Source organism: Myodes glareolus, chromosome 4 (assembly GCF_982192425.1).
Source record: "Myodes glareolus chromosome 4, mMyoGla1.1, whole genome shotgun sequence".
NCBI classification, from domain to species: domain Eukaryota; kingdom Metazoa; phylum Chordata; class Mammalia; order Rodentia; family Cricetidae; genus Myodes; species Myodes glareolus.
Window position 1 is genome coordinate 83,234,757 of NC_142029.1, and position 12,920 is coordinate 83,247,676.

Consider the following 12,920-nt stretch of genomic DNA (forward strand, 5'->3'; position numbering starts at 1 on the left):
ATTATATTCTAGGCTTTCCAGATAGTAAAAGCACACAGATGAATATAAAGAAACAGATAGTATTTCCAATTGTTTAAGTATATCATCTTGTGAATACTATTCCTAAACATGGTTGATTCCTTCAAAACAAAGCATACAGACACATAAATTTAATCCAATTTAAATATTACATATTGTGTATATATGTTAATATATCACATATAAACCTATGAAAATATAATTTTATATTTTTATGTATAAGTCAAAAATAATTTTTTGAATGCATGCTGCTCACCAAAAGGGTTGAGGTAGGTAGGTAGAGCATCAAAATAACATTAAAACCTTTGTTTTGCCTTTAATTAATTATTCACAAAAAGTCGGTAACACTGATCGAAATGTAGATTATTATCAAATCTCCCTCAAGAGTAAGAAACACAACAGATAGTAAATGACTTTTTTCCCCAACAACAAAAGTAACATATTGCCAGGAATAGTGGCACAAGCCTTAAATTCCAGCACTTGGGAGACAGAGGCAAGCAGATCTCTGTGAGTTTGAGGCTAGTCTGGTCTACAAAGTGAGTTCCAGAAGAGTCTATGCTGTTACACAGAGAAATTCTGTCTAAAACAAACAAAAAACAAATCAAAAACAAAAGTAATGCAGCTATAGAACACTGCTGAACCCTGGCTGCAGTTTCATTGTAAAAACTATTCTGAAGGCGACTGACATACTCTGTCAAATTGTTTCTTAGAAGAGTTAAACCAAGCTATACTATCATCAGGATTCTAAGAAATTTCTTACTTGAATGGAGTATTCTCAGGCTCCAGCATTGCTTTATTTCGAAGAATAGCTGGCCCAGCTCCCACTGAGAGGTCAGCTGGGTATGTGTTGACATAGTTAGGGGGTGGACCTTCAAAGTGATCCATTTTCTCCTGCAGAATCTGTTCCCAGTTCTCTAAGTTTTTAATGACAGCAATTCCTAATGGTGATGTCACAGGGAGCTCTAGAAGATAAGAAAATCAGGTCACTAAACATCTGCAAAATCTGAACTCTTAGAGTCAAGACTTCTGAAAATAAACAGATCTGAACACATCAATCTTGTAAGACTATTATTAGTTTTAATCTTCAGGCTTTCAACAAAACAGAAAGCACTAAAACAAGCAAAGAAAAATAAAAATGCCCAGCATTCCTGGTCTGGATTCTTATTCTTTCAGTCTTCTAAGCAGACTGCAGTTCTTATATCAAATTCAAAACACAGACTGGAGCCTGCAATAGAAGACTGCAAAATAGGGAATGCAATATTTTTAAAATATTAAATGTTCTTCTATACAGATTTTGAATATTAACTTAATAGCAATTTATTATATTTAATAGCATTGACTTTTGTGGTGGTTTGAATAGGAATGGTCCCCACAGACACATGTGTTTGAATATTTGGTGAATAGGGAGAGGCACTATTAGGAGGTGTGGCATTGGGAGTAGGTGTGGCTTTGTTGGAGGAAGTATGTCAGTAGGAGGTGGTGGGTTTTGAGGTCTCAGAAGCTCAGTTCACTTTTGCTGCCTGGGATCTAGCTGTAGAAGTCTCAGTTCCTTCTGCAGCACCACGTCTGCCTGCATGCTGCCATGCTTCTCTCATGATGATAATAGACTGAACCTCTAAAACTGTAAGCCAGTTACAATGAAATGTTTTTCTTTATCAGAGTTGCTGTAGTCATGGTGTCTCTTCACAGTAATAGAAACTCTAACTAAGACACCTTTCAATTTCCAAACTCACCAGAAAATTCCAATCCAGCAATAGGAAAGAAATTCTTTATATTGTGAAGGGCCAGTTTAACCATTGTCAGATGTAGAAGAGCCCAGCTGTTTGGGAAGAGAAAAACAAAACAAAATAAACAAACTATTTATCATCCTAGAAACAGAATCACAGGAAAAGAATAGTGATGCTCCTATCAACTGTTGGGCCCAATTTCAACCCAGAAAAGCAGCCTCTGACTTTTATTACACAAAAATGGCTTATTTATAGTCTTTGAAAAATAAAACGTTAGGCAGGGTGTGGTGGCACACACCTCTGATTCCAACACTTGGAAGGCAGAGAAGGGGATCTCTGTGAGTTCAAGTCCACCTTGATCTACACAGTGGAAGGAAAGAAGGAAACTTTAAACAATGTATCATACTTAGAATAAAAGAAAATTACCTAGTAGAAAAATATTTCTTGTACAGTCACAAAGAATTTAGTAGCATATCATTTATTGATGAAGTTCTAAAAGCATGTTATATTTTTTCTCAATTAAATGTTAGTTTTATAATTTTCATGGAAACTATCTAGAAACTTAACTGAAAGATAAAGAAATCCTAAAATATCACTTTTATATATATCACTTTCAATATAAATTCATGGTAATATTATTAATTTATTTAAAAACAAATTTGAAAGCCAGCATGGTGTCAAGTGGCTTTAATATAGCACTCAGGAGGCCAAGGCAGATGGAGTTTGAGGCCAGCCTGGTCTATACAGCAAGTTCTAGGTCAGCCAGAAAAACTTTGATAAACTCTGTCTCAATTTTTTATTTTTAATTTTTGGATTATTGTTTGGTTGGTTGTTTTGTAGACTAGGCTGGTCTAGAATTCACAGAGAGTTCTCTGTCTATCTCTGTTTGGATTAAAGGTGTGAGTTACCTCATCCAGCTACATATAGTTATAAATAATAGCAAATTTTTCTGCAAAAGAAGGTCAAAAGAGGATAGGAGGCTTGTTTACCTATAGGAATTAGGATCTTGGTGTTCCTGTATTTGTGTGTCTGAAAAAAAGGCATCGTCTTCTTCATCATCACTGTGCACACTTTCATCAGAGTCATAGATGACACCACTATCAGACAGAGGAAGAAATGGCTGCAGCGAAAGGTAAAGCCATTGGTAAATATGCAATTTCACAAGATATTAAATATACAGTAAATGCTTAAAACACTTAAACATTTCTACAGTTTTTCAACATATGCTTTAACTCTGATCTAAAACTGAATACATTAAATTGTGCCAATCTAAGCAAAACTTTAACAGGTTCAAGATTTACAAAAGTCACAATTACCAGGGGGAAAATATCTGAGATTCAACAGAACTGTGTAAAGGGAGATGAGTCTGAGCCTCACTCAATGCTACACAGACAAGAGAATTAAAACCTAAGGAAGAATTCTTCTTGTTTTTTTCTTCTCTTGTATCTCTTTCCTCCACATACAGGTCAGAGCCCAGGTATGTTTTTTGGACTTTGGTTTCCCTTTGGGCCAAAGGAAGCTTTGGGCTTCCTTATTCTTTCTCCGAATAAGGAGACTTGTCATGTGGCAGACAAGTAGCCACATGGCTGCCCTCCATGCTGGCCTAACTCAGACAGTATGGCTTTCACTCTTCCTCTTCTGTCTCCCTCCTGCAAGCAGCTGCCAAGAGCTCATCTTTCCTGCTAAACTCTTAACAAAACTGTCCTCCACCTTGATTTCAAGTCCATTCTTAAATTCTTCTATTAGAGAGACTAAGAAGACCAAGAGGACACCCCAATTTCTCTAGTGACATGCAATGGCTCAGGTGGGACACTCTAAAATTCCCAATAGAATGTGGTAACCATGACAGGATTCCAAAGCAGCTTCTCTGAGGACAGAACAGCTGACCAAACTCCAGGGCTTTAGAAGCCACCTAATTAAGACCTCATACTGTGATTACAGTTACTCTGACGGCTATCACAGGCCTGCAAGTAAATCTTGGGCTCCTCACTATCTAGTTCAGTCACAAAGAACATCAACAAAATACAAAACAAAAAAAGCCCAAAGAAAAAGCACAAAGAATAGATTCTGCAGTGAACTTACCAAAGACTACAATGAGTTTTAATCCAGGCATTGCAAAATGTCCTCTGCTCTGCATTTTCCTGCCTTTCTACACAGGTCTTATAATGTTAAGCTACCCTATTAACTTATGCCTGCGCTTCTGGAAGGATAGAATCATTTCCTCTTTGAAGGGCTCCAATTTTACTTCTCTCTAATTCCTCTCTTATCTTACTTCTGCATCACACCTCTATGCTGGTGCCAGTCATGGACTTCCTTTCCTTCCTACACCTGGTAGTTATCTTTATAACTACTAATACATTTTTGGCATCCCTCTAGATAGTATCACTGGAGGAGCACCCCACTGCCACATCCTATGACCCACTCATCTCGAAAAAACTAGATAGATTACATAAGATCCCCACCACAACCAAAGACAAAGACTAAGACATAGCAGTAAAATGCAATGTATGAATCTTATCTTGGATCCTAACTTGTAAAGTCAACTGTATAAAAACATTTAAGATACAAAGGAAAAGTGCACATGATGGATACTTGATGCCATTTAAAATAATGCTAATGTGATTCTTTTCAAAATATGCTCTTTTTGGTCTGGAGAGGTGGCTCAGTGGTTAAAACTACAAGCTGCTCTCCCAGAGAATCTGGGTTTGATTCCCAGCACCCACAGGGTGGCTCACAACTACCTGCAATGCTATTTCCAGTAGATTTGACACCTTCTTCTGGCCTCCTTAGACACTACATGCATATGCTAACAGCCACACATGCAGACAAAACATCTATACACATAATTGTCTTTAAAAGCTGTGTGTGGTGACATACGCCTTTTAAAAAAAAATCTACTCTTTGACTGTTGCTGCCTGTCTGTTTTGAAAGGCACCCCCTTGTGCCCACGTTTCTAGTACCAGTGCAGGGATTACAGTTATGTGCCACCAAATCTAGCTTTAAAGCACTCTTTACCAAAAAAAAAAAAAACAAAAACAAAAAAACCCCCAAAAAAACCCCAAAACAAAAACAACCCCCCCCAAAAAACACCCAGGCTGTGATGGTGCATGCCTTTAATTCGGCACTCAGGAGGTGGAGGCAGGCAGATCTCTCTGAGTTTGAGGCCAGCCTGGTCTACAGGAGTTAGTTCCACGACAGGCTCCAAAGCTACAGAGAAACCCTGTCTCAAAAAGCCAATGAAATAAAATAAAATAAAAAATTCATGTATTTATTTTATGTGGGTGTATGCATGTGTGTGGGCACATGTGGACTATGACACACAAGACAAGTCAAAGGACAACTAAAGGAGTTCTCTCCTCCCACCGTGTGGGTACTGAGGCTTGAACTTGGCCACCATTTAGCAGCAAGTGCCTTGAAACAATGAGCCATCCTGCCGTCATCCTCCAGAGCCGTTTATCAAGCAGCTTTTAAAAAATTATCATGTGTATGCATGTATGTCATAGTCAGAGATGGATCTTTCCTTCCTCTCCATGCAAACTCTAGGAAGTTAACTCAGGTATCCTGGCTAGCATAGAAAGCTCCAAAATTCACTGTAAAAATTAAACACTGTCTGGGTATGAGGGGACATACATAAAATTTGAAGATTTATGAAGTTGGGGAGAGGAGGACTGAGGCAAGTTCAAAGTAGTCTACACAAGGCTACACAGCAAGGCCCTGTGTCCAAAAGCACTTATGAAAATATTTATGAATGAAATTTCATGAGTTCTACATTTGCTTCTAACCCATCAATGGTAAACAAAGGTAAAATGAAATAATTGTCCAGTGAGTTGACAATTTTTGAAACTAGATGATAGATAAGGATTTAGAAATTATTTTTTCTTTTGTATATATTTGAAGTTTCCATAACAGAAAAAATTTAATGATAATTATATGGTTTTCTCTTTCTTTCTTTCTTTTCTTTCTTTCTTTCTTTCTTTCTTTCTTTCTTTCTTTCTTTCTTTCTTTCTTTCTTTCTTTCTTTCTTTCTTTCGTATATATTTGAAGCTTCCATAACAGAAAAAACCCTCCCTCCCTTCTTTCTTTCTTTTCTTTCTTTCTTTCTTTCTTTCTTTCTTTCTTTCTTTCTTTCTCTCTCTCTCTCTCTCTCTCTCTCTCTCTCTCTCTTTCTTTCTTTCTTTCTTTCTTTCTTTCGAAAGGGTCTCACTATATATCCCTGACTGGTTGGAACCAGCTATGCGGGCCAGGCTATCTCAAACTCAGAGTTCCGCTTGCCTCGGGAGTGCTAGGATTAAAAGTATACACCACCACACCTAGCTAGCTATAAGTTTTTAATGTTATAAAAATTGTTTGCCTTATAGTATTAATTTTAAAAAGTGAAACACAAAGTCAGTCTCAAATTTGCTATTTCCTGCTCCTACTTTTTGAGTGCTGAGAATATAGATGTGCCATTTCCTGGCATATTTTTTTTTCTTAGTATGTTTTTCCATTTTCTAGATTTTCATAACCTTATATTAGTCATGAGAAAACATCTTAAAATAGGTTGACATATTACCATTTACAAGTCTCAGTGTTGTCACTGTTTATATTAATGATGCAAAAGGCTTTAGAGATGGCAAGGAGAAATCTTTAATTGAAAAGGTGGGGTCCCGGGGCCTGCATTTCTCAGATACTGCGGGGCACACTTTGCAGACCACTAAATAATCCAAATTTCTAAGATAGCAATGTTTAAAAGCTATTTCTAAGAGCAACATAGTATACAAAGAAACAGGAGGTTCAATGCTTCAGTAACCCAGGTGGTAGTAGTGCATGCCTTTAATCCCAGCACTGAGAAGGCAGAGGCAGAAGGATTTCTGAGTTCAAGGCCAGCCTGGTATACATACTGAATTTCAGGACAGTGAGGGCTACTTTGTGAGACCCTGTCTCAAAAAAGAACAGACAAGCAAACAAAACACTATGAGGTCTTATTGGCATGAACAAGGTGACTACAGTGTTAGTTCACACAAAAGAGGAAATACGGCAATTGTCATATTTGCATGCACCAATACTGTATGAGACAGGCTAACAGCACAGGAATCACCATGAGTACGCTGATCTTTATACAAGTCTTCTCTGCTTTGGAGAAACAAAGATGTCATGGCACCTCACCACAGCCTGATTAAACCTCTAATTCATGCTCATCAAGACAACTGCTGATAACAGGAGAAGACTACAAAATAAACAAGAATCCCCATCAATTTAAAAAGATGAGTCTGTAGTATGTTAATAAACTGACTTCCAGTTTTTACCTAAGTCCTACATGACTTTAATTCTTTTCATCTATTATCATTTGATAATCACTAAATTTTCTAGGACTATTCTCATCTATCGTCATTTGATATTGCTAAATTTTCTAGGACTATTTATTTGGTTTCTGGACTTGAGAGATTAAATTTCTAAACCGAGGTGACTGAACCAAAAGCTCTTCCATCAATCATTTGGATGTAACACATATTCGAGTCAATAAAACAGACACATTTAAAGTCTGCACACTTCATACTCCTTACCTTTGCAACAAAGTAATCCCACATACTAAGTTCTGGAGGAATAAATTTTTCTCTGTAAGATGGTCTTTCTGCAGGCACTGGTGGTGGGGTAGCATCTTTTACAGGCCTTCCAGGGACCAGCATTCTCATGTTAAATCTCCTTCGGTGTTTATCTATGTCTTCAGCAGGAACAGGAGGTGCTAAATGAGATTTAAAGGTCAGCATTAGTTTATAGACTTAACCTTTCTTCTGCTCCTCCTCTTGTCATGCAATACTCTAGACCAATTTTAAACTTTCCTGGTTACTGTGGATCAATATTCCATGGCAAAGAGTCATGGTAAAGAAGCAGGTGGACATCATCCAATGAAGTTACTTGCTACACAGACTATTGGTTTAAGTAAATCCCTTAAGATGCATTAAGAGGAGTCAGAGAGGTGGCTTAGCAGTTAAGAACACTACTCTCACATAGGCCCCAAATTTGGTTCCCAGAACCAATTTCAGGCAGCTCACAACTATACGTACGTTCAGCTCCTGGGGATTTGACCTCACTTCTGGGCTCTAAGGACACTTGCAGTCAGGTACATGTGTGCGTGCACACATACACAATTATTTTTAAAGATGCACTAAAGAAATGGCATACTCTGTATTTACAAGAGTGACTGAGTGAATGACTATGAGTTCAAGAACTGATTCAAGATCTGGGTGTAATGGAGCACACTTTTAGCCCCAGCACTTGGGAGCCAGAGGCAGGAAGATCTCTAAGTTCAAGGCCAGCCTGGTCTAATGAAATCCAGGACAGTCAGAGCGACACAGAGAGACACCCTGACTCAAAAAACAAACAACAACAAACAAACAAAACAATGAAAAAACAAAACTGATTCAAGAATATGTAGAATATAAGGGTATACAGAATATCTTCTTAAAATAGCAGAAGCACAATAGGAAAGGAGAAAAAGCAACCAGAATAAATAGTCAAAGGAGACTATGTAAATGAGGGGTAAAGCCCTTGTGTAGACAAGAGCTATCACGGGAGTCATAACAAGGCCAACTTGTAGAATCAGACCAGAGCCAGTCTGTGGACCAGATACTAGGTGCTTACCTTACGGGCAGTTCTCACTAGAGCTTCTTAAGCTAGTCCCATGTGAGAAACACTTTGCTTGGTTCATTAAGAGGGAAGTAGAAGATGGTGTGAGAAAGGTATGAACTAGTATGGTAAATGGTAAACACCAGAGGAAGAATTATACATAAAGAAATATCATAGTAATTTAAGAACTAATTGGATATGAAAGAGCCACAAACAGAACAAGTCCAACAGCCATATTTTTCAAAGCACATCCAGAATATTACCAACTTTAACCTGCTTGTATTATTTTATAAATCTATAAACCTAAGGTAAAAAGGAGCTGGGCAGTGGTGTCATATATTTTCAATCCCAGCACTTGGGAAGCAGAGATGTGGATATCTGTGAGTTCAAGGCAATCCTGGTTTACAAAGTGAGTTTCAGGACAGTCAGAGCTACACAGAGAAACCCTGTCTTGAAAAACCAAAGAAAAGAAAAAGTATACAACTCAGTGGTATCTCCTCCGTTTATAATGCTGTACAGTGCCCACCTAAATGCAGTTCAAAAGCAGTGTCATCACAGGTGGACCCACAGGCCCTTCTGAGTCCACTCTAGACATGTCGACAGGCAGAGTTAACAACATGTGCTCTGTACGCCTAGTGTCTTTTGACCTAAGTTTCAAGGCTCATGTACATTACAGTATATATTAGTAGTTCATTCTGTGTTAGGCCGACAAACCCTCTACTGGGTGTAAATATCACACTATTTACCTACTTATTTTTATCCATAAACATGTATTAAATATTCTAATGGGTTTCTTTCTTTAAAATTTGTTTTTTAAATTTTTTATTTTATTTCACATGCATTGGTGTTTTGCTTGCATGCATGTCTGTATGACAGTGTCAGACCCCCCCAGAACAGGAATTACAGACAGCTGTGAGCTGCCATGTGGGTGCTGGGAATTGAACCCAGGTCCTCTAGAAGAGCAGCCAGTGCTCTTAACTGCTGATCCATCTCTCTAGCCCCACCAATGGTTTCGTTATGACAGTTTTGGACATGTATATAATGCAGTGAGATGAATTCACCCTCCATGACTGACCCCCTCCCACTCTGCTAATTCTCCTCTTCTGCTTTCATGCCTTTTTTTTTCCTCTTTTCTTTTCTTCTTTCTCTTTTTTTTTCCTGAACAAGGTCTCACTATGTAGCCCTGGCTGGTATGAGCTCACTATTAAGATCTAAAATGTTCTCAGGAACATAGATGTACCTGCCTCTGACTCCCAAGTGATGGGATTAAAGGCACGCATGACGACACCTGGCGTCATTCCTTTTTCTAATGTGTGTGTACAATGCAATAAGTTTAATTAAGTCGGCTTGCATGGGCATGGGTTATTTGTCCACTTATACTTGATGGTAGCCCACAATTATCAAAACATCCTTCCCAGGACCTCTACTTTCATTCTGCTGCATAGCTGATTCTCCACAAAGTAGCGAGAATGGCCCTTCAGAAAACCTAAGTCTGTCACTACTTAAAATCCTCCATCACTCTCTCTCTTTCCATAGAGCAGAAACTCAAGTCTACATTATGACTCACAAAACCCTAATGTTCCCAGTTACTCCTCCAACCTCACCATGAACACCACTCTCCCATTGATCAGAACTCTAATGGCTTCTTAGAATGGAAATTCGGTCTTTCCTTTGCTCACTGTTCCTTCCATCTGCCCAGAGTGCTCTGATCCTGGACATCTAGATGGTGGAATCACAGACCTTCCTAGGGATCCGCTGCAAATGTAACATGATCAGAAACACATCTCCTCACCACCCTCACTAAAGTGATCCTATCCCTTCCTCACCGTTCTCTTTGAACTGGCCCTGCTTGTCTTGGTCTTCTCACACCCCAGACTAGAACAGTCCCCGAAAGATAGCACATTTGGGGAATGAGTGGATACAAAGATAACACAAGTAGGAAAGGGAAGCTCAGTGGGTGAACTGAGCTTAATGGGCACAAAGTGCAGGGTTTGCTCCTTAGCACTGACAGGAAGTATCATATCTACCATAAACAAACAAACAAAAAAATGTGATTTAGGAGAAAAAACTTTAAATTTAAAATGTGCTGCAACTACGTAGGACTGAAGAAGGGTGGAAGCAACAGGAGCTGGTGAGATCGCATCCCTCACCATACCTGAACTAAACATAGGCACTGAGGACAGAGGTAAAAATGCGTAATTTAAACTCTGCATGCCACTGATTCCTCGTCTGTGACATAACCACTCCTGTTCTGTAGATGAATTAAGTGCTTTCTACGTTTTAAGGAAAAAACTTCTCTTCCCTTATCCCACAAGCTTAAAAAGTGGGATAAAAAAATATATTCTTGACCATAATAAAGAAAACACACACACACACACACACACACACACACACACGGTTTTTTGTTTGTTTTTTTCAGTTTTATTCAAGACAGGGTTTCTCTGTGTAGCCCTGATTGTCCTAAAACTCAATTTGTAGACCAGGTTGGCCTCAAACTCACAAAAATCTGCCTGCCTCCACCTCTCTTGAAATTAAAGGCCTGCACCACCACCGCCCGCCAGGCCACACACTTAGAATTTTTAAAACTGTATTTACATGACTATAAATTTAACCTGAGGCCAACTGCACTGGCAACACTGGGGACTTCCATACAGCTTTTGTTTTCTTTTTTCTTTCGTTCTTTCTTTTTTTTTTTTTTTTTGTTTTTTTGTTTTTTGAGGGTTTCTCTGTAGCTTTGGAGCCTGTTCTGGAACTAACTCTTGTAGACCAGGCTGGCCTCGAACTCACAGAGATCCACACACCTCTGCCTCCTGAAAGCTGGGATTAAAGGTGTGCGCCTCCACCGCCCGACCCTTCCTGGCATCTTTAATGACCTCATTTTCTCTACACTGTCCCTCCCTTACTGTTACCTTTATTGCTGTTTCTTATTCTCTTCAAACATGTACTGGTTTTCCAACAACAAAAATATTACTTCTATAAAAAGAAAGGAAAAAATTCCAGCTTTATTCTAATTTTAGCTATTTATTTTCCTAAAAAAAAAAAACTACTACATTCTTAAGGTAAATAGCTAAGACATTCAAAATTTTATTGTAACTTTGGAAGTTATTTATATACAAATTTGTATCACATTTATCTTACCTGCAATACTTTCTGATTGTCTCCGAGGCTTCACAACAAGTTTCACACCCCCTCCAAAAACAGCAGCCCACATTCGATTATTTAATGGGTGGGCTGCAAGCCGAAACAATTCATTGGAGGAATTTGTGGCAAGTGCATGTATCAGTAAACTTAAGTAAACAGCAACAACAGCTTCACACAACAGAACATTCAATTTTGGCTGATCTTCATCTTGGGCAGAACTCAAGAGATTAATAAGTGAGCTCACACCTGTAACAGCACAGAATACCATAAAAAATCATTACAAAGTACAAAAAGAAAAAAAGGCACACATATTTGCAGTTTAAACTAAGTACCTATTCTCTATAAAACAGCATTTTTATAAGTATCAAAATAATTAGGAAAAATGAATTATAATCTATAGCATGAAGTAAGAGCTATTTATAGCCACAAACCAGGTCAGTTATAGACTACAGAGGAGAAAGGAAAACTCCTCCTTACAGCAGAATTCCAACTTCATAGCCATGGTAGTTTGAATGAAAAGGGCCCTGCAGGGTCATAATGAATGGCATTATTAGAAGGTGTGGCCTTTTGGAGGAAGTGTATCACTGGGGGGTAGACTCTGTGGTTTCAGAAGCCCTTGCCAGGCCCAGTGTCGCGTTCCCTTCCTGTCGCTTGCTGTTCTGGGTGTAGAACTCTCAGCTACCTCTCCAGCACCGTCTGCCTGCATGCCACCATACTTCCTGTCATTACAATAATGGACTAAACCTCTGACCTGTAAGCCAGCCCCAATGAAATGGTTTCACTTATTATAGGAGTTGCTATGGTCATGGTGACTCTTCATGGCATTAAAGCCCTAAGACACTGGTGAAGGAGAACAGAATTAGGAAGTTCCCATAGTCAGTCACTCCACAATCTTTCTTGCTCAAACAGTAATCAGCACTGCATGCTAAAACCGCATATTCTCTTATTTCAAGTGTTACTAATTAATTATGAAGGAAGAAAAGCAATTACCTTACAAAGGAAAACTGACAAAAACACCTTATCAAGCAATCAAGTTAACAACAAGTAACAACAGCTGACAGCAGGTAACACTTGAACGATGAAAAGGGCATATTTTTTTATAATTTCTCTCGAAACACCTGAATCTAATAGTAAGTAAAAATTAGAAAGGCCCAAACTGAGAATTCTTTAAAACTGACCAGATAGTACAAAATCTTCAAAAGTGTCAAGATCAGGAAAGACAAAAAGGAGGAGTCTAGACACAGCAGCGGTAGACACTCATTGAGTCCAGACACAGTAGTGGTACAGACCTGAGTCCAGACACAGCAGCGGTACACACCTGAGTCCAGACACAGCAGCGGTACACACCTGAGTCCAGACACAGCAGCGGTACACACCTGAGTCCAGACACAGCAGCGGTACACACCTGAGTCCAGACACAGCAGTGGT

General features: G+C 38.8%; 1 protein-coding gene across 5 annotated transcripts in view; it reads right to left on the reverse strand.

Annotated features, from left to right (window-relative positions):
* The window catches only part of Dmxl2 (Dmx like 2), a 135,781-nt gene that overhangs the window by 16,852 nt on the left and 106,009 nt on the right, over positions 1–12,920 (reverse strand). For all 5 annotated transcript variants that reach the window (XM_048417613.3, XM_048417615.3, XM_048417612.3 and 2 more), the window contains exons 28-32: positions 11,490–11,738; positions 7,289–7,467; positions 2,735–2,865; positions 1,752–1,837; positions 779–980 (exon numbers count right to left, since the gene is read on the reverse strand). In XM_048417613.3, the coding sequence (XP_048273570.3) occupies positions 779–980; positions 1,752–1,837; positions 2,735–2,865; positions 7,289–7,467; positions 11,490–11,738 (847 nt within the window). The remainder of the gene's footprint in view (positions 1–778; positions 981–1,751; positions 1,838–2,734; positions 2,866–7,288; positions 7,468–11,489; positions 11,739–12,920) is intronic.